At 44.1% G+C, this 25,157-nt stretch overlaps 1 protein-coding gene across 3 annotated transcripts in view; it reads right to left on the bottom strand.

Moving 5' to 3' along the window:
- Positions 1 to 788: 788 nt before the first annotated feature.
- The window catches only part of ANXA2 (annexin A2), an 82,153-nt gene continuing 57,784 nt past the window's right edge, over positions 789 to 25,157 (bottom strand). For all 3 annotated transcript variants that reach the window (XM_085648305.1, XM_085648304.1, XM_085648303.1), the window contains exons 6-13: positions 17,736 to 17,826; positions 13,099 to 13,178; positions 9,885 to 9,944; positions 8,445 to 8,538; positions 6,271 to 6,366; positions 4,085 to 4,143; positions 2,173 to 2,295; positions 789 to 1,106 (exon numbers count right to left, since the gene is read on the bottom strand). In XM_085648305.1, coding sequence (XP_085504431.1) covers positions 1,047 to 1,106; positions 2,173 to 2,295; positions 4,085 to 4,143; positions 6,271 to 6,366; positions 8,445 to 8,538; positions 9,885 to 9,944; positions 13,099 to 13,178; positions 17,736 to 17,826 — 663 coding nt within the window. In that variant the 3' untranslated portion in view covers positions 789 to 1,046. The remainder of the gene's footprint in view (positions 1,107 to 2,172; positions 2,296 to 4,084; positions 4,144 to 6,270; positions 6,367 to 8,444; positions 8,539 to 9,884; positions 9,945 to 13,098; positions 13,179 to 17,735; positions 17,827 to 25,157) is intronic.

Genomic DNA, 25,157 nt, shown 5'->3' with positions numbered 1-25,157 from the left:
CTTATCCTAAGAAGTTTAAGGATTTCGTTGTAGGTTAATTATTCTATAATGTGATGTGGAATGTCTATTGGTGTTATACCATATAGCGGTCAATTGTATAATGTGATGATACCTAGAATGATAGTATCTTAGGGCCTGATTTAGATCTTGGCAGATAGGATACTCCGTTACAAATTCATTATATCCTATGGCACTTGTAATAAGGTGGACGGGTTATCTGTCACGGTTGTGATGGAGTATCCTATCCTCCAAGATCTAAATCATGCCCCTAGTTAGAATATTGCAGAGTTATTGCAATAAGCATTTGGTTATTTGGATAATTCTTGCTTTTAGTAATTGTATTTGTATGTTGGTTATATATTTTACTACATTTGTTAAAGGGGAAGGATGTGTGGTATCAGGGCTAGGCTGACACAGTTCAGTCATTCTTGGTAACTGAAACCTAGTACGTTAAAGGTTCTGGAATGTGAGGACTGATAGTTGGACATTCCTTGTGTATGCTTGATGTGAAGCAGACGTTTCTGCCTGCTGTTTTTGAATAAATACCAATGGCCAACCAGAGTCTCCTGTCGCTGTTGGAGGGGACACCACAGAGAGCACTGGGATCTGATGGCCCCATACAGGGGTACTGATGGCTGTCAAACCAGCCAGATGGTAACTTTAGAGGGTCAGTCTCTACTTTACTGCTGAAAATGTTGTACCATACGGAGATGCCGCCCATATGCGTAAATCAGTTTTAACAACATCTATGCTTATCATAAATGAAAGAGGACTCTTTACAGAAGCTGTATAGTACAAAGTCATTTTATTCATCTTTTACCGTAAACAATACACAAGAGATGTCGTCTGTCACAATGAGCTCTCGGGCAGGATTCTGGAATGTTAGAACAGGGGTTTGGTCTTGTAAGGCTTTGGTAAAAAGCGAGGTCAGAGGAGCAACACTACAGTTAGTCTGCTGAATACTGATACTAGGTACAGCTTTGTACTGCTAGTGAGGCAGATGTTTCCAAGGAAAAGAAAGCAAGACAGGATTGGCGTTTTCAGCTTCAGTCATCTCCCGCACACAGGTTCAGCAGGGCCTTCTGGTAGTCACCTTTGGTGTCTTGCTGCAAAGGGAAAGAAAGAAAGCATGAAAACCGGCCGTCCCAGTGCAATGGTACATTTCTTATTCCATTCCTTGCAAAGAATTCTCCATTGCCTTTTTACACCCATTAAAGTTCTGTTGCCTTGGACATTGATACAAATGTGTACCCTACGGAAGATGCCCCATTGTATTATAGTTTTTTGTATGACTATTCAGTAGCACAAATCCATTCAATATATTTTGAAATATACAAATGTGACAAAATAATTTACAATCGTTTAGAACATTTTACTCCAAAGCAACCAAAAACTGACCATATGGCTGTCAAGGGCACAAACACAGGCGAAGGATTTTTTTATTATTGGTGTCCTGAATATTGAAAGGGGCGGTATGTGTGAAGCCTCAGAAGTGGCGGCAAAGCACAAGATATAACCAGAAGGAAAGAAGTGGACCAGAGCATCCCAGAGGGAAAGAAAAGAAAAGGGAAATCCCTTTGAGAAGAGATGAGACAGAGCATCCCTGAGGGAAAGAAAAGAAATGGAAGATCCCTATTCCAATAAAGAACCAGGGCACCCTGGGGGCATACAGATGAAACGGGGTAAGTAATGAACAGTGGCAACATCAAGAGAAATTGATCAGCAAGGGACTCATCGAGATAAAGCACCTATACATTGAGGTAGAGGGGGAAACTGTAGGGGATAAGAAAATAATCTCATCATCCTATTGGAAAGTGATGAATAATGACAAGGCGATGAACCCCCATGGGTTCCCTTTCGAATCAGATCTTGAAAACATCTGCGAAGGAAGGTGAAGAAAAGGGCATAACTGAGGTTAAGCAAGGAACAAAAGCATTCCAACAGGAAGAGGTGAATCAGTCATCCCCAAAACGCAGAGACGAACCACTGCATCCCCAAGGGAAAACAGCTGGGCTGGGCTTTGAAGTATTGAGGCATACAAACTAAGCACTGACTGCACACATTACCCATTCTGTCCCTGTACAGGTTTCAGGGACAGATACTCTATTTACTTGCTTCAAAATAAATCACTTGAAGTACGGTGAGGGTAGGGTTAGTAACAGTGCTACTTACGCTGATGAAGTAGTGCAGAGATTTGCCATACTTCTTTTTGAACTCCTTCCTAATCTTCAGCATATCAATCTCGCTGCGTGCCACCATGATCCGGATCAGCATCTTGTCTTTGGTTCCTTTGCCCTAAATTGCAGAAAACAGTCAAAGTAAGTAGAGGAACCACTGAGACTCAGCCAGTCTCAAGGCAATTTAATTCAAGAAACTTGCTATGTACACAAATCATCATGAGACACAAGATGCAAATGAAGACATTCATGCACCGTATCTGAGGAAAGCCAGTGAAGCAAAATAAAACCTAGAAATATGAATCAGAAGTTTTGTATTTTCAATTGTGTCACTCTGACAAACATTTTGCATTTATGGGATGGGAGATCAGCTGAATGCATGAGGAACTTAAGTAAGATTCAGGAAGAATGTGGAAGTAAATAGTAAGCGTTGAAGTTGCCAACACAGACACTAGACATGTCTGTCTACAAAACAAGCATTTAGGCAACAAAGGGGTGGTGTGCAGGAACTTTTAGACAGCAGCTGAAGAGTTATGAATGCTTCCTCTAGTTTAGTGTTAATTAGAAAATATTTCTGTGGCCCAAGCCCTATCAGTTTTACAAAGGCACCGTATTGTCAAGAAATTTCCCCATGTCCTCTTAAACAAGTCTGTCTTTCCTAGAGCATGGGTGATGCACAATGTATGAAACACGGCTCTTCTAACAGGCTTTGCAAAGTAAAAGGAATGATCACACTCAATCAAGCATTCAATGTTTAGTTTGCTAAAATACTTCCTGACATCACACAGCTCATGTATTTAATATAAGTGCATAAAAAAACCAAAACATAACACAGTTCAAAATGATGGGCCTGATTTTTTGTTTGACAATGGATTCGCATCTGATTGGACGGCAGAGGACATTAACTCAAATTTCAAGAAAACCGATGATTTATGATCACCAGTTGGAGTTGCCACCAATTTGGAGTCAACTGGAAGCTGGACAGAGGGAGTTATCCTGTGTCACTGGGACTATCTATGGGATTGTTTGAAAGAAATCTCTTCAGAAGATCTGCTGTTCCCTCTTCTTCGCCCAGTCTTCTTTCAACTGCAACTGCCTCACACACTTTGTTTTCACTCAAACCTGTATCATATCCGAGGATATCCCAGATATTGTGCTAAAGGCTCACCGCAGAAAGCATTCACTTTTACACAACTCTGGCCAAATGTAGAGCACAAAGAGCAAAACCATCAGTGATCTGCTGTAAAAAAACAATACTGCTTATGCACAATGATAGTGCTGCCCAATGTGTTGCACATTAACCTCTGCCATGTAACTCTCTGATACAAACACCTTGACTGTGCATCTCGCATGTGCTACACATTGTGCATGTTCTTGTCGACCAGTAATGCTATTTCTGTTTTTTTTACCTATGATGCTTCTCTGGGTACTTGACTCCTGAATGACAATCTACTCTTACATTACAACATGGGACATGACAAATTACACAGGTTTACTGTGCTTTTATTGGAACAAATTTGGGGGCTCTGGCGTGTACTTGGTAATCATACAGAAAATTCAAATCAAATTAAATTTGGAGCAGGGCACACCTTCTAAATCCTTGATGAAAAAGAGAGAATGTGGTAGAAATTGGGCAAAAACAGTAAAGTGGAGACTCCCATGTACAAAACTGATGAAATATCTTACAGAAACCTGCTCAAAGCAGAATATGTTGCAACAAGGTACCCAGAAAGCACAATGTTCTTCTCGGGCCTTACAGAATAGTGCTGCTGGGAGACTGAGACAGAAATATTAATACTGCGTCAGTGTTAAAACAAAGTCTCAGTTCTGCAAATTATACCCAAACAAGCAGTTCTGACACAAGCAAAATGGCAAAACACTATAGCAAGTTCAAAAAGAGACCTTACCTTCATGGAGTCGTAAAGCCTGTCAGCAAAGTATAGGTGTTTGTTTTGAATGCACTGGACTGCAAAGAAGAGTGAGAGGAGCATATGGTCAACACATTTAATCCTTTATTTTCTAAAGAATGATGAATTTCTTCTGTCTATCAGAAAACAGGTTTATCGATTTTAAAATTTGTCAAAAAGATGGAAGTGGCAATCCCAATATTTTAATCTGGGTATAGTTCCAAAATCTAAGTTTTGATACTGTGTTCCTATGAGCTCTCCCTTCAAAGGTAAGGAATTGTGGATTATATATATATGTTAGAGGACATTGATGTACCCTGGAGCACATCCATACTCTACGAATTTTATTCAGCTTTTGACTACCAATGTGATCTCTTTTACGCACTGAACAGCTGGCCCTCCTCTCCCACTTGGTCAGACAAGGTCCAACAACCTTCTGCTTTATAATCTATCAAGAGCTGGCTAATGAAACTAACACTCTGCTACTAAACTGGTGCTGGCTGATATTAATTGGTCAGTTGTAAAAATAATGGAGCATCATGGAGATATTTGTGATATCAAAAGATACAACCCGGTACCTATTTTGCATATATTTCCCTTCTTAATTGGTGCTTGCAGTGTCCTGAAGCATTATTACCCCAACTGTGCATGTCAGAGCTTACCTAAACAAGGATGCTACCTACCCTTTGGTTACCCATATTTTCCCACAACGTAATGCTGATGCACGCTTGGATTTCATGGCATTGATTATGCACCTGCTTACCCTAGAAGGGGAAACTGTGACCATAAGTCGAAACAAACGAAGGCTAGATGGATTTGCCACTTGCAAGTGATTGAGAAATGACAACAAGGATCACGAGTTATACTACTTTTTATGAGGCAACTTATAAATAATTATATTTGTCATTGGCGAGGGCTTTATAGTACACCATAGACATTCCTGTTTAGTACTCAATGTGCTCCACAAATGTGGTATATTATTTTTCCATCATTTTTAGTGGTTAGAATTAACCATAGCACAATCATATATTAGATTATTGTCTCATGCACTGGAGGATGCAATGCCACTGTGCAACAGTGGTTAGCATTTATTCAGGCTACAGTTAGTGTTCATATCTACCATTCCTTTTTAAATATCAGTTTGGAGGACATACGTGAGTGAGCTCTCATGCTCCAGTCCATATAACATTCAAGTCCACACCAACATTAGTGAGTGCAAGGGTCACCAATCTATCTTTTTTTTAGATCTAATCGTGTTTGCCACCTCATAAATACACTATATTATCTGTTCATCTGTGAATATCTGCCTTACTCTTCTTTTTCATTGTACTAACCAGTTCCATCAACTTTTTAGATCGCACTGGATAGTATTTCCATGCTTATGGAGGCTTGCCTATGATGGTGTTCTCTTTTTAGCATAGATTCAGTGCAATGTGAAGGGTATATGCGAGCACTCATTGTGATCATGTGGGCTACTCAATCGTTTCTTTTATGACAGAATTGTGTTTATACCGTGATATGTTTATTGTGCAACATGTTTTTATACACCTTGTTTTTATGAAATGTGAAATAAATTCATGCTAAACCCATACTTTCTTTTGTGTATATAATCACTCCCTTTGAAATGACCCTAGATTTTAACTGTTTAGCACACACTAGGTTCCATCTTCACCATTCAAAGAAGGTGCTGATGAGCAGCCGATAATGCTAAATCTATTTAATGACAGGTAGAAGTTCTTTCTGAAGAACTGCCTCCAGTTTCATGTTCTCGCCCCCAATATTCTGAAGGTTACTAGAGAATATTTTAGTTTATTGTTTTTAGTCTTAGGGTTATTTCACTTCACCTTACCCGATAGTTTTCAATCTGGAGGCATAGTTTCCTTCTCTTAGCTTTTCCAACTTGCTCATCTTATCAGAATGCTGTCCCTGGAGTGGTCATAAAGAATATCTATTGGCGTGTATCCCATCTTAATGAGGTTAGGTGTTTGGTCACTGTCTTTCTTTGTGAATTCGATTTTACAGTTTATAGTGCTGACAATTAGGAATATCAATGCCTTTATTAGCCACACTTTTCCTGTCCATATTTTTTGCCTCGGTGTGCAGGTTCCCTCATATATATTTGAGAATTTGAAAGATTACACCTTTAGTAACTAGCCCTTTTCACTATAATGCAGGTTTTGGCTTACCGAGATTCACCATGGCATTTTCCATATCCCCGTTGAACTCCTTCTTGACGCTCTCCACCATGTCATAGGGGCAGTAGCTCTTGTACCTGTCGAACACTAGGGAAGAAAAAAATGCATCACAAAAAGGCCTGGAGAAGCAGCATTAGAACTAGAGTCGCTAAAATGGACACTTTGAAGTTTTCCTGTTAGAGTGTACAGTGTACAGTGTTCTGACCCAGCATAAAAATATTCTGATGGAGAACAGCACTCTGCTGATGAGAGGTGAATGCTATTCCAAGGCTAAGATCAGTCAATGATGAGATATCATCTTATGGGTCCATTGCACAGATACAGAGCACTGGTCTGAGCTGCACCACCGCACAACCTCATCTGGGTAAGCTGGGCACCGACCAGGCACTCTATCACAAAAAATGCAGTGTCCCGAACTCAGTACTGAACTCCCGTCTACCTTGAAGGCAGTGCATTAGGTCAAGGCAGACCAGCTGTTTGAAGTTTCCAGAATGCCTTTCACTGAACAGGCGTAGACCTGCCGGCTCTTAAAATGGAAATATCAGATGGGTGCAGGCCAGTGCAGTGAGTGACTACGCCTGCCTGCAGGGGAGTGGGTGTGTAAACACTACCCCTTCATCCAAGGCAATCCTTGGAAAGCCGACTGACTGTACACCACCTCTTTGTGGTTTAGCATCAGTGCGCCGTCTGATAGCCTCTTTGCCTCTCTGCCTATGTCTGCAGTATGGTGCAGGAACAGAGGCAAAGTATGGCTTCATCTGCATGAAGTCACACCCCAATGCAAGTAAGGGAACGCCCCCTTGAGATAGAGTCAGAGCTACTGGTGCTATCCCAGGGCACTTTTGATAAAATCAGGTTGATTAATATGTGTCACAGTCCAGCAGATTTTATACCATATAAATAAATAAGGAATAAGCAAGATTAGGATAGATGTATGTATTGCATTTGTCGTCTTCATTTAGTTTATATGTATAGTGCAAACAACTTTATTAGTCCATAAGCGCTAGGCCCCATAGCAAATTCTAGCCTTCTATTCCCTGAAGATCTTAAGAACATAAGTGCGTTTTAATGTTTTTTTCTTCCAAACCCTAGCATTCTTACTTCATTTCTCCATTCAAGGGGGAGATTACTCCAGATGTGGCTGATATTCCTTCATTTCATTACTCGGTGTGGCCATACACAGATGAGATGGATAGGACAACAGCAGTGTAGCGTGTGGTGCTTGGATGTCTCATGTGACAGCCTCATTGACCTGCCTGATGCAAGGTCATCTCCACACAATGCCGGTTCTTCTCCTCAGAATGGAATCTAAGAAATGGGCAATTGTGCGTGTGGTGCATAGGGCAGGTCTGAAGCACAGAAGAGATTTCAGGAGTAACAGAGAGTGTAAGCATTTCTCAACTACAAACAAGGTGTGACGGGCCGTGTCTGTGCACTTTGAGCTGTGACTTTATAAATAATAGAGTTGGGCCTAGTCAATGGAATGTTCCGATATGTTGCTGCGGTTTATGTAGTACGACAAAGGATGTCAACAGGCAGATATGGCGCCGAATGTTCAATACCCATACAGTCACAGTCAAGAGTTTCCAAGGGGCAGATTTACAAGAAAATTACGCATCTCTACAGATGCGTCAGTTTCCCTGCACCTCAATATGAAACCATTGCGCCACCATGGATGCGCAGTATTTACAATACCGCACACCATGGCGCAAGGATTGACAGATGCTTTGGCCCAAAAGTGACACATTGCTGGAGTTAATCATGAAAGTGATGCAACTCCAGCCATGTGCCACAACAGATAGGTGAGTCCCATTCAAAAAGCCTTGCGTCATTCCTTACGCCTGGTCTGAGCATGCGTAGGGATTTTGACGCAGTGAAGGCGTAGAGTGACGCAGTGAGATGTTGTAAATTTCACTGCATCAGTTCTACATGGCTTTTTGCGTGGGAACGCCCACCCTGCATACCTTCTACCTGACGCATTTATAATGTGACTCAGGGCTTTGCAACGTGACGCATCTCCCTAGATACGTCATGATGTAAATGGGCCGCAATTTGGTGCATTGTTTATGCCGCAGCTGCGTCACAAAAAGTGACGCAATGGAGAGGCAAAAGTGTTGTAAGGGGCTTGTAAATCTGCCCCCAAGAGTTTCCTCCCAGCTCCTTACCTTTCTGTAGGTGGGGTATGCTTCGCTCGGTCATGATGGAGATCCACTTGGCGGCATCCGTCCCTTTCCTCTTCACTCCTGCTTCGTAAAGATCCTAGAATCAACCAACAAATTACTGAGGAGAGCCGGGAGCTTCTGCAAACAAACGCTGCATGTGTATGCACAGGGCAGAGTGTGACTGTACAAAGTGCGCGCATACGAATGTCTCCCGAGTCTCTCCGATGCAGGTGCTACCGGCGCCATGTTGTGTCTGTGCACAGTGGTGTTCAAAATAAAGCAAAGTTCTGTACTTAAATATCTCCTACACGTCACACAGGTCTGTGACTGAAGTTGTGCGGCAGAATATGTGCAAAAACAGAGGTGCACTTTCATAAATAAACAGTAGTGGTCATCCAGGCACGTGACACGGTGTACCATAAAGAAGTTGGCAGCAGCTCTGAACATCTCATGTTGGAAAGAGGTGCGAAACAAAGAAAGGATTTAACATTTGTATTTTAGCATCCGTACGGAAACAACGTTCATGCCCCTAACTAAATGTCTATGCTAGTTATGTGTCATGTAATGTTTTTTAATGGATGAACTGCACTGCTTCTGTGCAGTTTGAGGTTAATGTTCATAAAGTCTGTACTATTTCTCTAATACTGTGAAAACAGTAAACAGCTCACGTAAACTTTCACATGAGTTTTAACCTCTTTGCGTGGCGGTGTAATGGAAAGTTGAAGATGTCTCCACGATGGCAAAGAAGCCACAAGCAAGACTCCCGGTACAGTCAGAGCCCTCCAATCACAGCAGGCTTGGACTTCAGTCTCACTTTGATGACCTTCACTATATTCATCTGAGAACCTCATTCACTTTCAGATTCAAATCTGGCAGCTAGATGTATCTGGAGCGCTGACCTCGGCTTCCAATGCTTATGAGCTTCAGTAGATTAGGGCCTGATTTAGATTTGGGTGGATGGGTCACTCCCTCACAAAATATAGATCCCAAAGATTATTGTGGAATTTATATTTCGGCTGACCGGATATCCATCACGGTTGTGAGGAGTAACCCGTCCGCCGAAATCTAAATCAGCCCCTTAGTACTCACTGGTAAGGGCAGCAGTATGTAAAATGGAGGAAAGAAGGAACAGATGGTAGACATGCAGCCGGAGAAGTACTTTTGGAAGACCCAGATCTACACAAGTGGGGTTGAAATTGAGCACTGCAAGGGTTTCAATGAAGGAAGTTAATCTTGGACACATAAATGCAAGTTTGAAAGCAGTGAACAGCACAATGTCCAAGGAATGTCTAGAAAACACTTTGCAGAAGGAAAGGCTGCTTAAGAACAAAGTCAGCGACAGGACTCAAAAAGGCATTTCTTCCTCCCCATGCATAGTCAGACAGGGCGTCAATACACACATCTTTGCACAATACACTGATTTACAATTGGAAGATTGCTTACCCTGGCGTCATGGTCAATCTTCTCATAATCGACGACAGAGTTCTCTTCGGGCCTTTTACCCTAAAGGAAAAGAAGAAACAGTTACCTTTGCTATGAATGTTAACCTGAGGCAATGATCATGGAGGCTTGCTTTGTCGCGGCCACTGGCTTGCGTAATACTACCTTTTAAAAAGAGCCTTTGGGGTCAGTTGAGCCTCAACTCTATTCTCACAAGTAGATACTTTCAGAAGCGTGTCTTGGTGCTCTTATTATACAACATTCTACTTTTCACAACAAAAAGTGCTATTGAAGACAGGAATTCAGGGGTGACAAGGATCCTTTTTTTTTAAATGAGGTCTTTGAGGAATGAGCCGTCTTGTAGGACTATGACTTCCAAGACTGCCATGTAGGTGTGGAGACTACACTATCATCCTTATCACTTAGCCCTTTGCGGATTGTGGGCATGTTCACCCCTCTTTCTGGGTTTCTTTTCGCAACTACCATGAGGCCACCAGCAAATGGCAAACATATCAGTGAAGGTAAACTCTTCCCATCCTTTGACACTTTTGTGGCACTAAACGTGGGATTAAATTTTAGCTCATGGAGCTCCGAAGGGCTTAAGACACAGAACACTCGTTTGGACAGCAATATTAATTGGGTAATCGACCTTACGAAGGTAGCCTTTGGCGTAATTTAAATAGGTTGACAATCCCAAACTTAAATACAGTCTTTTTTTGTTTTATATCAGTTTATTTGAGGCTAAGAAAAACTTTTCTATATCTGCAATGCAGTTAGTCATATCAAATGATAACCTTGTTCTTTAGGTCGAACCTGGGCAGTGCATGCGCTGATCTGTGAGGTGTGCCGTATTGAGGTATGGCATAGAAGCTCTTCCCATTTCCCACCCATCTTTTCAATTGGCTCCTGTTACTGTCCTTGCGAAATCGTTGATTTTCATTTGTAAATAGGCTTAATAGTCGCTCCTTGGCACCGCCTTGTCTCCATTTTGGAACCTTCCATAACAACTGGACTTTATACTTGTGTTGTTCCACAGTCTGCGGTATGTAGTCCGTGAGCCCTATTTTCTTTAATGATCTTCCCCTATTTCACCCACGACATCGCAGCACGCCGCAGGCTTTTTTTAAATTATTAGTAAGATATTTATTTAAATTACAGGGCAGTCTGCTTTAACTATAGCAGCAGCGCTTATTTTATTATTTAATTTACTTTGCAGTCTGCTTCCACTTCAGCAGCCACACTTATTTAATTATTTAATTTACAGTGCAGGCCACTTACACGGACACGCTTATTTATTTATTTAATTAACAGTTGCGGGCCGCTTACACTTTAGCAGCCGCGCTACAGAAGCTTTCTTATTATTATTATTTTTTGCTTAGGGTGGGAGCACCCCATAGGCACTTTCACTTTCACGTTGACTGCACCCCTTTCTTTAGACGCGGCTCACTGATACCTTAACACAGCGAGCAGCGTGTAAAGAAAGGGGTGTGGCCACCATTAAAGTGGCCAAGCATTTGCGAGACATAGAGCTATTGGAATTAGAACTAACAATGCCTTTTATATATGTGTTGCTTTGAAAAACACATTAATAAAAGGCATTGTCTTTTACAATGCCAGTAGATTAAACGCTCGCAAATGCAAGACCTATTGCATTGAAAATGCTTGTTTTTCATCCTTAATGTCAGATAATTGAGGCGCTCCACTTTCACAACGAATCAAGTCGAGAACCTGTGAGGGACAATGGATGCTGCTAAGTATTTTGTTTCATGCAGTTTTCACTTGAAGCTTGTAGACCCAAGTTGCCCCTTGCATCCCATAATATACAGCATTCTGTTGAGTAGACGGCATTTTTGTATTTTGCAAATTTATCTAAACAATGCTAACAAAGCCTTCAAACTTTGTAACACTAGGGCACCCACCAGATCATAAAACATCAAGTGGAAGGGCGAGAGCTGTGTAAAAAGCAGCAGTCGAGGAAGAGGATGGACTGTCGAGAACTAGGACAAACTGATCCCTCTTTTACACATATCAAGTCTGCAATATTCTCAATGAAACGCTTGATGGCAGCAGAGTACACAGCATGTGGTCTACAACTACACGTGCTGCACACAATGCTTCACTTAAATGTTTTCTCAGCATTGGTGGAAGATGCATATTCATAAAGTTTCAGGTGTTAGCGCTCTAGCACCCCGCATCCTGGCTGCATCAAGTCTTTTCTTGTTACACGTCTCACTCTGCTCGTATTGTTCGAAGTAGTGGTCCGTAGTAAAGAGGCTGCAGTGGCAGCAGGACCCAGGGGTCTCTGGCATCTTTTACTGAACAGCAGGGAGTTTGGGGCCCTTGATTCCATTCACCATCCTGATCTCCTCTGCTCCATTTCCCAGTGCCAGCTCCACCACAATGGCGGAGGAGCGCCGCCTCACTGCCTGGCGCAGAGCCAGCAAAGGAAATATAAAACTATACTCTAGCAGCGTTTTATTTTTTGTTTGCCGGCTCTGAGCCAGCTTGAGCATGGAGGGCCGGGGCATGGGAGGTGGGAGGAGGAGTGCGTGTGCACTCCCTAAGTGCTCATGTGTGTTTCGCTGGCCGTCTCAGGCTGACCAAAACACACATGCACACTTAGGTTTTCTCCAGCCCAGCTGCATTGAGCAGCCAGGCTGGAGAAACCCCACAGACTCCCAGGCCTGAGTGGAGAGTCTTTCATGCCTGCTTAGGCCAATCCCTGTGCTGTTCTGCAGCACGGGGATTGGCTGGGAGTCTGTCCCAGGGGCTGCTGGGACCCAGGAAGAGGTCAGCAGTAGAGGCACGACGCGGTAGGCGGCCCGCAGCGTCAGGTACATTTTTTTCATTATTATTAACCCGTGTTCCTCCCCCATGCTGTTTCAACCCCATGCTCCCCCACCCACCCACCACCCTTTGTTAGTTTCGGCCACCACTGCCATTTCCTCTATTTTGACTGAGCTATTCCGCTGTCATGGTAGCTTGTGGGCAGTAGCAATCTGAGGGCTTGCACACATACAAAGGGGGTTGTAGCCTCACCAGTGGGGTTAAGGTTTCGAAAACTCCCAACAAAAAACAAAAAAATGACAAAGCACTTTCCGACTCTAACCACTAGATGGCGGAATATGCACAGTGTGTGAATCTAGAAGACGTCTATGCTGCAAAACTTAAAAGATACAGTGACATTCCCATCACAGAGGCCACACTGCAATCTTACCTTTGCCAAAGCAATCATCAGTTTCCGGAAGTCCCCAGATGTGTCGGAGGTGATGTCCTTTTCTAAATCTGTCTTGAACACTAGAGACAACAACACAGTTGCATTAATGTTGATCATTGAGGTCAAGCCTGGTAAATAATATTCAGCATCACTGGTCCATCTAGCTTTCAATTGCCCCACAACAAGCGCAGGAAACACACAATTCCCTGGATGTTATAAATATTATAGAATGTTCCAACTGTTGTTCACGGAATGAACAGAAAAAATACATAACTTAACATGCGTATTTGTAAAGCAAACGTTCACACAGAAGGGTATCTTGGCACAAATAACAGATGTTTATTGTTACCCAACTCAATAGTCCTCATTTTATCGACCTCAGAAGGATGAAAGGCTGAGTAGGCCTGTCGGCATTGGAACCTGTGACCATGAGGTCGAACACAAGCCCCTACAGTGGACGCATTAGTCCACTAGGCCTCAAGACCTGGCTTTTAATAAGCATAAGATTTCACTTGCAGGTCAACTTTTTGGTTAAATATCCACCTTGCAGTGGTATCTGCTTTAGACAATAGGTCGTAACTCCTATGAAATGACTTGATGTCCTCAGCTCACAAGACCACCCTCTGAATGAGGCCACTGAATTTAACAAGCATTTGCAATGCAATAGGTCTCGCATTTATGCAAGTTTAAGCTATTGGTATTGTAAATGGCTTTGTGTTTCATTTATGTTTCAAAAACCAAAACATAAATAAAAGGCATTGTGATTTACAATGCCAATTGCTCAAACTAGGGTAATTGCGAGACCTTTTGCATTGCAAATGCTTGTTTCCGTTTCAAATTATGCCAGCAGTAGCATAATACACAAAGATATTTCTTTCACGAAGGAAGGGTGCAGGACCAGGGACACCTAGTAACAGCCTGTGGTACTGCGCCCATTTCTTCGTGAAAGGAATTTCTTTGCGTATTATTATTTTTTTTTTTTTAGGATTAGCGGTTATGATCAAATACGTTTAGATAATCCAGGGAGGAAAAGGAAACCGCAAACATAGGGAGCAGATGGATGGCTTGTGTGATCAGAGATCCCAACATGCAGACAACGGGAAATAATCGTAAAATAATGGAACTCCAGAGGTTAATTAGCGGAGAGAAAGACATGCTCCCTCAGTGGAGATGAATCCTAAATGAAGCATTGTGTAAATGTGAGCGATTGGCGTTGCAGATGCTAATTAGTTGTTTTCCATTTCAAAGTATGCCAGCAGTACGCAAAGAAATTTCTTTCACGAAGGAAAGGGTGCAGGACCAGGGACACCTAGGGACAGCCTGTGGTACTGCACCCTTTTCTTCGTGAAAATAATTTCTTTGTTTATGCTAATACTGGCATACTTTGAAATGAAATAAAAATTAGCATTTGCAATGTCAATAGCTGGTTTCCATTTCAAAGTATGCCAGCAGTACGCAATGAAATTTCTTTGGCGAAGGAAAGGGTGCGGGACCAGGGACACCTAGGGACAACCTGTGGTACTGCGCCCATTTCTTCGTGAAAGGAATTTCTTTGCGTATCATTATTTTTTTCTTTAGGATTAGCGGTTATGATCAAATACATTTAGATAATCCAGGGAAGAAAAGGAAACCGCAAACATAGGGAGCAGATGGATGGCTTGTGTGATCAGAGATCCCAACATGCAGACAACGGGAAATAATCGTAAAATAATGGAACTCCAGAGGTTAATTAGTGGAGAGAAAGACATGCTCCCTCGGTGGAGATGAATCCTAAATGAAGCATTGTGTAAATGTGAGCGATTGGCGTTGCAGATGCTAATTAGTTGTTTTCCATTTCAAAGTATGCCAGCAGTACGCAAAGAAATTTCTTTCACGAAGGAAAGGGTGCAGGACCAGGGACACCTAGGGACAGCCTGTGGTACTGCACCCTTTTCTTCGTGAAAATAATTTCTTTGTTTATGCTAATACTGGTATACTTTGAAATGAAATAAAAATTAGCATTTGCAATGTCAATAGCTGGTTTCCATTTCAAAGTATGCCAGCAGTACGCAATGAAATTTCTCTGGCGAAGGAAAGGGTGCAGGACCAGGGACACCTAGGGACAGCCTGTGGTATGGCACCCTTTTCTTCGTGAAAATAATTTCTTTGTTTATGCTAATCCTGGCATACTTTGAAATGAAATAAAAATTAGCATTTGCAATGTCAATAGCTGGTTTCCATTTCAAAGTATGCCACCAGTACGCAAAGAAATGTCTTTCACGAAGGAAAGGGTGCAGGACCAGGGACACCTAGGGACAGCCTGTGGTACTGCACCCTTTTCTTCGTGAAAATAATTTCTTTGTTTATGCTAATACTGGCATACTTTGAAATGAAATAAAAATTTGCATTTGCAATGTAAATAGCTGGCTATTTTGAATAATACGAAAGGTTTTGCACTGTAAATCCTCTGAGCAGCCTCCTGTGTGGCTTCAGCAGTGAATATGTAATTGCGGCAGGAAGCAAAGAACAAACCTGCAGTTTGCCCAATATAAGTTAAAAGGTAGGACAAAGTGAAAGGAAATGCGCATCCACGAGGTAAGAATCTTAGGCAGGCTGAATGGAAGTGAAGTATCTTCTGATACAAAGAAACAGTAGGCTGCAAAGACAAGCGGCCGGAACGAGGGAGAGTAGGCACCCCTCCCCCAACCAGATGGCACACTGCAGGCAATTAAGTGCGAGCAGAAGCGGAAGAAAACTGTAGTTAGGCGCCGCTGCCTCGGGACTACACGGAAGTGACAATAGGGCCAACAGCCAACAGAAATCAAGAAAACAACAGCAATGCTAAATTTAAACCAATCACGAGGGGCAGGAGAAATTACACGGAGGTGAAGCCAATATATAAATTACTTTAAGTCTCGCTGAGACAGCGCATGCGCTGCCACACGCGAGACCTAAAAAGGATGGGCCACTCGAGTTTGCAAGGTAAGGTGTGACAGTGGCGCCGACATAACCTCATTTCAGGGAAGAAACTGTGTGCTTAACCTAATGGAAATCTTATTCATTACACATTAAGCAACTGGCGGGGTTGCTAAGGTTTACTTCCAGGAAGTACATGAAAATAGTGATGGTTGCTTTGAGATGTTTGTTCTAGACAACCCATCATTGCGGACAGTCAAGGGCCCATTAGGAGTTGAGCAGAGGGGTTTCCTGAGTGAGTATCAATCTGTTTGATTATAAGTGACCGGTGTTCCAGCTCCTGAATTTTCCCAGTACAGGAACACAAGATGCAATTTGATCAGCAAATGAAATTGCTTTGGGATTGGACTGCAAGTGCAGCCGTGTGCCAGTCCCCAGTCCCCGCTAGGCCCTCTGCTAAGGCAAAAGGGATACCCCTCAACAGGAGCGGCTCCTCCTATAAGGCGGAGGAGCATCGCCCCATTGCCTTTCAGCACTGTAAGAAAGGAAAAAAGAAAGTTATAATATTGCAAGGTTATTATAATTGTATTTTTCAGTGCTGAGGCAGTTTTGCAGGGTGGGGCTGGGCAGCACAGGGGGGAGGAGTGGTGGCACTCTCTAAGTGCCCATGACTGTCTGTCCACCGTCTTGGGCCGGCCAAACAGTCATACGCACTTTGCATGTTCTCCACCCAAACTGCATTACAGCCTGAGTAGAGAAAATGCACAGGCTCCCATTTCCTGTTTGAGCACCGAACCACGGTGCTTAGTCCATCACAATGCTACATTGCAGCGTTGTGATTGGCTGAGTGGAGCCTGTGTGCTTCCTGCTTGCACAGAAGCCAGGAGGCGGTTGGCCGGCCGGCAGGTAAGTGTTCTTTTTTTTTTGTCTTTTAAACCCCCTTTGCCCCATCCCCACCCCATTGCTGCATCACGGGAGCAGCCCCTCACATGATCCACTTGTTCAGGATAGGTGGTAAATAAGAACATTTGTACCAACAAAACCGAATCCCTTGCAGAATTCTGCTTGAAAAAATGTGTCTGCACATTTATTCCCCATTTCATGGTGGTTAACTCATATTGGGCTTGATGTATAAAGGGGTTTTCCACTTCTGTGCCAATGTGAAAATGTGTTGGTAGATATGGGCCAATATTGGTTGTTAGTTTAGGAGATAGCGACTGAATTCCTTAATTCCAGCCACTTAACTATACCTAACTCAGGGCCTTTGCCAAAGGGAGAGTCCACAGCACCAATGCTCAGGGACAGCCAGAGGGGACATTCACGTGTACTGCTGGGTTTAACTGTTCTTCCAAAGCACGCAGGCTACTTCAGAGTGACAAGAGTTAAACAGAGCAGGACGCGTGTATGGTTATCTATCACATTTTAGAGTGGTTTTCCCTTGCCTCGGGGCAATCTGGACTTTTGCTTATTATAATTTAGCCAAATAAAAAGATGAGATTTCGAACAGAATACTTGCATACACAGCTGCTTGTGTACAGCTACAGACAAGTCCTTCGATTAAGTGGGCAATAGTCTGCTACAGAGTTTCAATAAAACACACAAAAACACACACACAAGAGTTGTTTCCTATGAACTTTCGCTGGAAAGACTAAACGTGGAGACACACAAAACAGAATCCCATTATAAGGGATACCCCAGATGCCCGGATGCGCGGCCATCATTCGCGCCGCTAGACCACTTACTTTCCTTGTAGGCCGCCTGGATTGCATGAAGCTCTGGGTTTGTCCGCGAGCAGATGATTTCTATGAGGGTATCTTCGTCTGTCCCCAAGCCCTGAAAACACCAAACAAGTCTTGTATAACTCTTTACAATGGAACTGAAGTACATGGCCAACAGTTCAACATGCAGAACAACGAACTGGAACTTTAGTGGCACTGCAGCCCCCTTCCGTGCCCGGAGCAGGGATTCTCTGCAACACCTGCTTTATAATGACATAGCACCCACCCAGCAGAGCCAGAAACATTACAGGGAACAACACTACGGACCAGAGAATAGTCTGGTCGGAAAGATGCTGTTCAGGGCCTCTGCCGAACATGGTTCTACGAAGCCTGGCTCCGTGCAGAAGGATATTAAGATCAGGACCTTGGAAATGTTGTACAATAAGAAGGAGCGGGAAGTGGGGAGAGGGGGAGTCTCCACTGAAAGGTACTGGGTGCGTGTGTGTCTCCCGTGAAGGGATATATTCGGTACATGGCATCACCAGTGAGTGTGTGTACTTGTGTGTGTGTAAGCAACGGAGCATAGAGAGACAGTGAGTGTGTGTGCATGTGTGTGTGTAAGCACTGGAGCATAGAGAGATAGTGAGTGTGTGTGCTTGTGTAAGCTATGGAGCATAGAGAGACAGTGAGTGCGTGTGCTTGTGTGTGTGTAAGCAACGGAGCATAGAGAGACAGTGAGTGTGTGTGCATGTGTGTGTGTAAGCACTGGAGCATAGAGAGATAGTGAGTGTGTGTGCTTGTGTAAGCTATGGAGCATAGAGAGACAGCGAGTGTGTGCGCTTGTGTGTGTGTAAGCAACGGAGCATAGAGAGACAGCGAGTGTGTGTGCTTGTGTGTGTTAGCAATGGAGCATAGAGATATAGTGAGTGTGTGCTTGTGTGTGTGTTAGCAACGGAGCATAGAGAGACAGCGAGTGTGTGCGCTTGTGTGTTTGTAAGCAACAAAGCATAGAGAGACTGCAAGTGTGTGTGCCTGTGTGTGTGTTAGCAATGGAGCATAGAGATATAGTGAGTGTGTGTGCTTGTGTGTGTGTTAGCAACGGAGCATAGAGAGACAGCGAGTGTGTGCGCTTGTGTGTTTGTAAGCAACGGAGCATAGAGAGACAGTGAGTGTGTGTGCTTGTGTGTGTGTAAGCAATGGAGCATAGAGAGAGTGAGTGTGTGTGCTTGTGTGTCTGTAATCAATGGGGCATAGAGAGACAGCAAGTGTGTGTGCTTGTGTGTCTGTAAGCAATGGAGTATAGAGAGACAGTGAGTGCATGTGCTTGTGTGTGTTTGTAAGCAACGGAGCATAGCGAGACAGTGAGTGTGTGTGCTTGTGTGTGTGTAAGCAATGGAGCATAGAGAGAGTGAGTGTGTGTGCTTGTGTGTCTGTAAGCAACAGAGCATAGAGAGACAGCGAGTGTGTGCGCTTGTGTGTTTGTAAGCAATGGAGCATAGAGAGACAGCGAGTGTGTGTGCTTGTGTGTGTGTAAGCAATGGAGCATAGAGACAGCGAGTGTGTGCGCTTGTGTGTTTGTAAGCAACGGAGCATAGAGAGACAGTGAGTGTGTGTGCTTGTGTGTGTGTAAGCAATGGAGCATAGAGAGAGTGAGTGTGTGTGCTTGTGTGTCTGTAAGCAATGGGGCATAGAGAGACAGCAAGTGAGTGTGCTTGTGTGTCTGTAAGCAACGGCGCATAGAGTGACAGAAAGTGTGTGTGCTTGTGTGTTTGTAAGCAACGGAGCATAGCGAGACAGTAAGTGTGTGTGCTTGTGTGTGTGTAAGCAATGGAGTATAGAGAGAGTGAGTGTGTGTGCTTGTGTGTCTGTAAGCAACAGAGCATAGAGAGACAGCAAGTGTGTGTGCTTGTGTGTCTGTAAGCAACGGAACATAGAGAGACAGAGAGTTTGTGTGCTTGTGTGTTTGTAAGCAACGGAGCATAGCGAGACAGTGAGTGTGTGTGCTTGTGCGTGTGTGTGTGTGTGTTTGTGCACGTGTGTTTGTCCAGTGACAGGGCTCAGAGCGTGTAGGTGTGAGTTTCTTCTGAAAATGGATAGTGTGTGTGCATGTACAGGGACAGGGCTCAAGATCACGAAGCATTTATTTGTATTTCTCTTCTGAGAATGGACAGTGTGTTTGTGTCAATGTGTGTGTATGTGCACCTGTGCATTACCAAGGCACAGTGTCTTTATCTGCCTTGACAACGGAATGCGTGTGTGCACGCAACTAGATTGTATGTGCACAGCGGTCCAGTACCTTTAGTGATGATAGTGTGTGTGTGAGTGTGTGCGTGCATGCGTGCATGTGTGTATGTGTGTTTTCCGAATGTCACGGCCATGAAAGTGACACACTCAGTCTGGATGCTTTCATCCACTGAGCTGCACAGTGAGATAAAAACGAGACCGAGGTTGAGAGACAGTTATGAACTTTTGCAGTGCTAGCGCAGAAGTTTCAATGCGCCGAATCACTGCTTTATAACACTAGACGTAGAGTTTGGACTCTGGAGAAACATTGCGCAGGAAATCTGGAGTCGCACTAACTTCGCCATAAGAGAGAATGCCTCACAGTATAGTGACTCTCAGATATTCACCACATTGTTCCTTCCACTAAAAAGACCATAACCCTTAAAATCCCAGTATATAAACGTACTGAGGTTCAAACATTAGCATAGACTAGGATACCGAAGCCAAGCGGTGACCCCACTTAGACCCCACTGTGGCCCCATTCGAAGCTGACCCACAGTAGTAAAGCCCTGGCTGAAAAAGTCCAGCTGCTGTTTTCTAAGAATGGGCGGTAATTCCACCCTGATGGATTTAGAGTCCAACAGCGGTAAATTTACCACCTCTGCAGCGAATCATCAGATTCAGCGTCACCAGTAGCCTCTAAATCAGTACCTTAGTGTATGCACAGTACTGCTCTCTTGGGTGGTCCAGACTATTCTAATCCCTGCCGAGGCCATACTAATCCCAGATTTTACCTCAAGCTTAATGTCAAGATCATGTTTACTTGTCTTCTAAACCTGAGGTGATGTGGAAAGCACAATGGCACAATTCTAGTTTATATTTTACGATTTGTGTTTTCTGTTTCTGCTTTTTGAATAAAGTTTGATTGGTAAATCCACCCACCTGATCCTTCGAGGATCATGCACAAGATTTTTATGTTTGCATGTAGAAACAGATGCATTCATTGCACCAAAAAAAAACCTAATTATTAAATGTGAATCACATTGAGAAAGAGGCTCACAGAAATAACCGCGACAAAACTCCTATTGCCATCTTCCTCACCAGCTGCTAGAAAAGCATGTGACTCCCAGTCAAAGTGAAGGGCGCAGCTTGCATCCCATCTGTGTCCTGAGGCCACCTCTCGGCACTCGTTCATCAATGGGGCCATTTTAAGCCGCGCAGCTCCACTCGCGGGAAGTGTAACTAACAGTTGTGATCTCTCCATCTGGATTTGGGGCTCGTGGCATATCTCGGGTGATTTATATGTGCTGCCAGAATCCCCCATCTCTGGCCAACAGCAGATGGTGACCTCCTGAGGTTCACTGCAGAACCAGACGTGGTACCTGGGCTTGCCTAACTATGAGCAGGAGAAGTTTGAAACTAGCTCCGACTCTGGATTATAAGGGGTAGACGTGTTATGTTAAGTGTCGATGAATCATTAATACTGACATGAGTATCAAAATGTGGACTGATGGCTTGCCTAAACCTCCATGGCTGCAACAGCTTCCTGCATGTTAGGCAATGTAGGCATTGTGCCTGCTCCTGTGGGTGGGAATGGTCTGATATTGGGGACCTCTTCCATCTTCCGCAGTGAAGCCTGCTCTGTTACTAGTGACCTGCCTGCCTCTGCTGTGTGAACTGCTCTGATTTCAGTGCCTTGGCTGCACTTGCCCTGGTCCATGGCCTGATAGATCTGGTAGTACAGCTATGTGGGGGCTATGATACTCATACCTTGCCTGGGGTGGGTGTACGGAGCAGTGGCGGCTCTTGGAGGGAGTGCTGCGGCGGGCGGGATGTAGTAAACTCTGGCATACAGCCGAACGGAGGTAAGTAAGTAAATAAATAAATAAAACTAATTACATTGCATTGCAATGCAGCGCGCGCAATGTGATTTGTTTTATTTATTTACTTACTTACCTCTGTTCGGCCATATGCCGGAGTTTACTACCCGCCACCCTGCCCCTCCCACGCCCCGCAGCACTCCCTTGAGGAGCCACCACTGGTACAGAGTACCGAGTAGGGAATACCCTCATATCCTAGCTCCTTCAGTGCAGGCTCCTCTGGTACTGGCAGGTGTACTGCTCCTGCTTTGTAAGCCCCTCCCTGTTTCATGGCTTGTCTGTGTTTTTTGTACGGGCTAAATTCTTAATCGATCCCTGCCTGCACCTTGTACCTTGAATCAGTGGAGTACTGTCATTTTAGCAGGGAGGGGGGCGCACGGGACACATACACACAAACGCACTCACTCACATGCATTCACACACGCGCACACACACACTCACACACATCCATTCACAACTCTGATTAGGAAATATTCAAACATGTACACACCAATATTATTATTTTTTTAAGTCACACTTACCTGCAGCTCTGCCTCGAAGGTCCCAGAAGAGTTGGGACTACTGCCTTCCCTCATTGGTTAACCTTAGGTCACCCAATGATGGAAGGCAGCAGTGCCAAGCCTCAGAGTACAAAGGAGGGTTGGGACTGCTGCCTTTGTCTCATTGGAGGGAAGGCAGCAGTCCCAATCTCCTCACAGAGTGGGATGGGGTCAGTCAGACTGCTGACCCCACCCCACTCTGTTATGAAGTGTCGCTGATTGACACTCAGCCCTGGGCGCTTCAGGGCTTAAAACTGAAGCGCCCAGGAGTGAGGCAATGAGTGATGCTATGCCTCGTCCCCGAGGGGGAGGGCTCATGGACCTCTGATGAGCTCAGGAGGTCATGCCCACAGGAGCTGTGACATCCTCAGCCCAGCAAATTTCAGCTCAGGCAGTTCCTGGCTGCCTGACCTGAAAATGAAGAGTGTCTGTCAGGCCGACCTTTGCTCAGTCTGACAGACACTGTTCTTGGGGAGCAAAAGGTGAGCGGGCGTGGCCCCTCAGCCCCAATGGAGTGGCTGCAGCTGCTTTGAATGCCATGATACCCACGTCCCCTCTGCTCTTGCAGTGTTTGTTGCTCTGATACTGGTTTTATTGTGTGGAATACTCTAATATTCGTGGGCTACCTGCCTGCACAGCTTGTGTCAAATGCTCTGATATTCATTGTCTGCCTGCTCCTGCTCTCTCGACCTCTCTGATGTTTAACTAGGCCTGGGTCAGCTGTGACTTGAACTGGCTCAGCAGGATCCCAATATCGAACATGCGTCATAGACTAGACAAGATAGGGATAGAGAAAAGACTAGTGAGTCATGCGTGCCAATATTCTGTGAACAAAAAGCGGTAGGATTTTTCAGGTTTCACAAAATGTTAATAGGTGTTGTGATTACATCACAGAAATGAAGTCGTATGACATTTGACCTCACAATGACCTCAGGTAGCCATGTTAAATTGGAGGAAACAGCAAATAAACGCAGCAGGCAAGACAGTTCATTTAGTCAATGTTCCTATTGTATCGCCTTGACACAAGGTCCCTTGTAATTGAGAAGATCCTAGGCCTGTGGTACACAGACGGCTGGATGACACTTTTGTGAACAATTACTATTTTTTTTACAGTCACAAACAACGAGTTACATTTAATTTTACGACTGTGGAAACTCTGTGCTGTGGTGGAGACCCCACAGAAAAAAGATAGGCCTGTCCTAGATCGATATGTGCGTTTATGTGCGGAGTTCTCCACCACGGCTGGGAAGTCTTCACAGGTGCAAAATTACTATTAGTAAAATTAAGCTCCAAGTTTGTGAATACCCAGAAAAATAGCAAACGTACGCAAAAGTTTAAGTTTACCTTTGTGAATAAATCCCATAAACTTCATTCAAAATATGAGGCACGCGTCTATTTTTATTTTACTGCTGAGATGTGGGAATCATTTCAAATAAAGGGTGGACAGGAGATGATGAAAACGACACGCACCTGCGTCATGGGGAACTCACCAGAGACAGTCATGATATTAATAACGTCTCACCTCCATGCTTCTCAATACCAGCGGAGGCGAGTTAAAAGAAACGTATGATTGTTTCCAGAAGTTTCTGTCTTTGCACTTCTGCTGGTAGGCTGCTAATTCAGGATGTAACACTACCTGGCAGTGTTATAATGAGCCCCCTCACAGTTACAGGATCCCTGCTCGCACCGAAGGCGTAGAAGGCCCCACCCACCCTCACGACCAATGATAGGCTGTGTTGTCAATCAAAAGTAACGGTTTGGCTGCAAGTGTTCCTGAGTCTCAAGCAGTGGCTGCCTCCCCAGGACTCGGTCTTCTTTTGTATTCGTTTTTGTTGTACTTTGAAAAAAAGTGGCAGCATGAGAGCTGCAGATCCATAGGAGACCGCGCTGCTTATAGATCGGCAGCCTATGGCACACACCGATAGGGTTGGCAAGTACGGACATGTGGCACTGTGACTGTCGCGAAAAGTGCAAAACTCACAAGAGCGGTCCATATGGTTGCCAGATAAGTGGATTTGGCCCCTTTAGGTATTGAGTGGACAGAGGTATGTATCCCAATGCTTGAGAAGGATCTCACATGCAGAGGAAGGTGATGACTGTAGCATTCAGGAGAGGCGAGCACGATCAAAGTCGGAAGCTGAAACATCTCACTTTATATTTTAAGAAATAACAGGTTGTTTTAGCTCTTAAAGCAAGAGTTAGATCATGCAGAGCTTGTGTCAGAGATCGGGTGCTTGTGGGGGGCACAGCGAATGTTTAATTCAGGTTCATGTCTTGAGAGCCCAGAAGTTCTATATTTCCCGGGACACTTTCATAAATTAGATCAATGGCAACTCGTGGAAATGTCTTGAGCTGAATTCAGGGAGGTGCAAGTAGTCAGTGTTTGTTTTACCACGGGAGGGAGGGCTCTGCCCATTGTCTGTGCTGGGGCAGCCCCGTGCTTTTTAAAGTGTTGATTAGTTTCTTCATCGTCATCATATAATTATCAGAAAAGATGAAGATGACATTTTCTGAACTATGTGATAGATTTGGAACCCTCAGGACATAGTAGATACGAGACCTCCACCTATGCACAAAGTTCCCTTTGGCTGGAAGTTCATCATTTAAACCCGTGTTGTACTCAAGGGGGCTTGTCCTTGGGGTTCAATGCCGACGGTTCGGAAGATATTTTGATAACAAGGGCTGCTCACATTTTACAGCTTTAGACTGCGCGCTGGGACTGTCTCTCGTGCAAGGAAACAGACGACACGTGTCTAACAATATAGAAAGGATGGGATACATGCTGCCACCACATGGTTACCAAA

The sequence above is a fragment of the Triturus cristatus genome, chromosome 3_2 (assembly GCF_964204655.1).
Source record: "Triturus cristatus chromosome 3_2, aTriCri1.1, whole genome shotgun sequence".
Lineage (NCBI taxonomy): Eukaryota > Metazoa > Chordata > Amphibia > Caudata > Salamandridae > Triturus > Triturus cristatus.
This window is presented reverse-complemented; position numbering and strand designations above follow the sequence as displayed.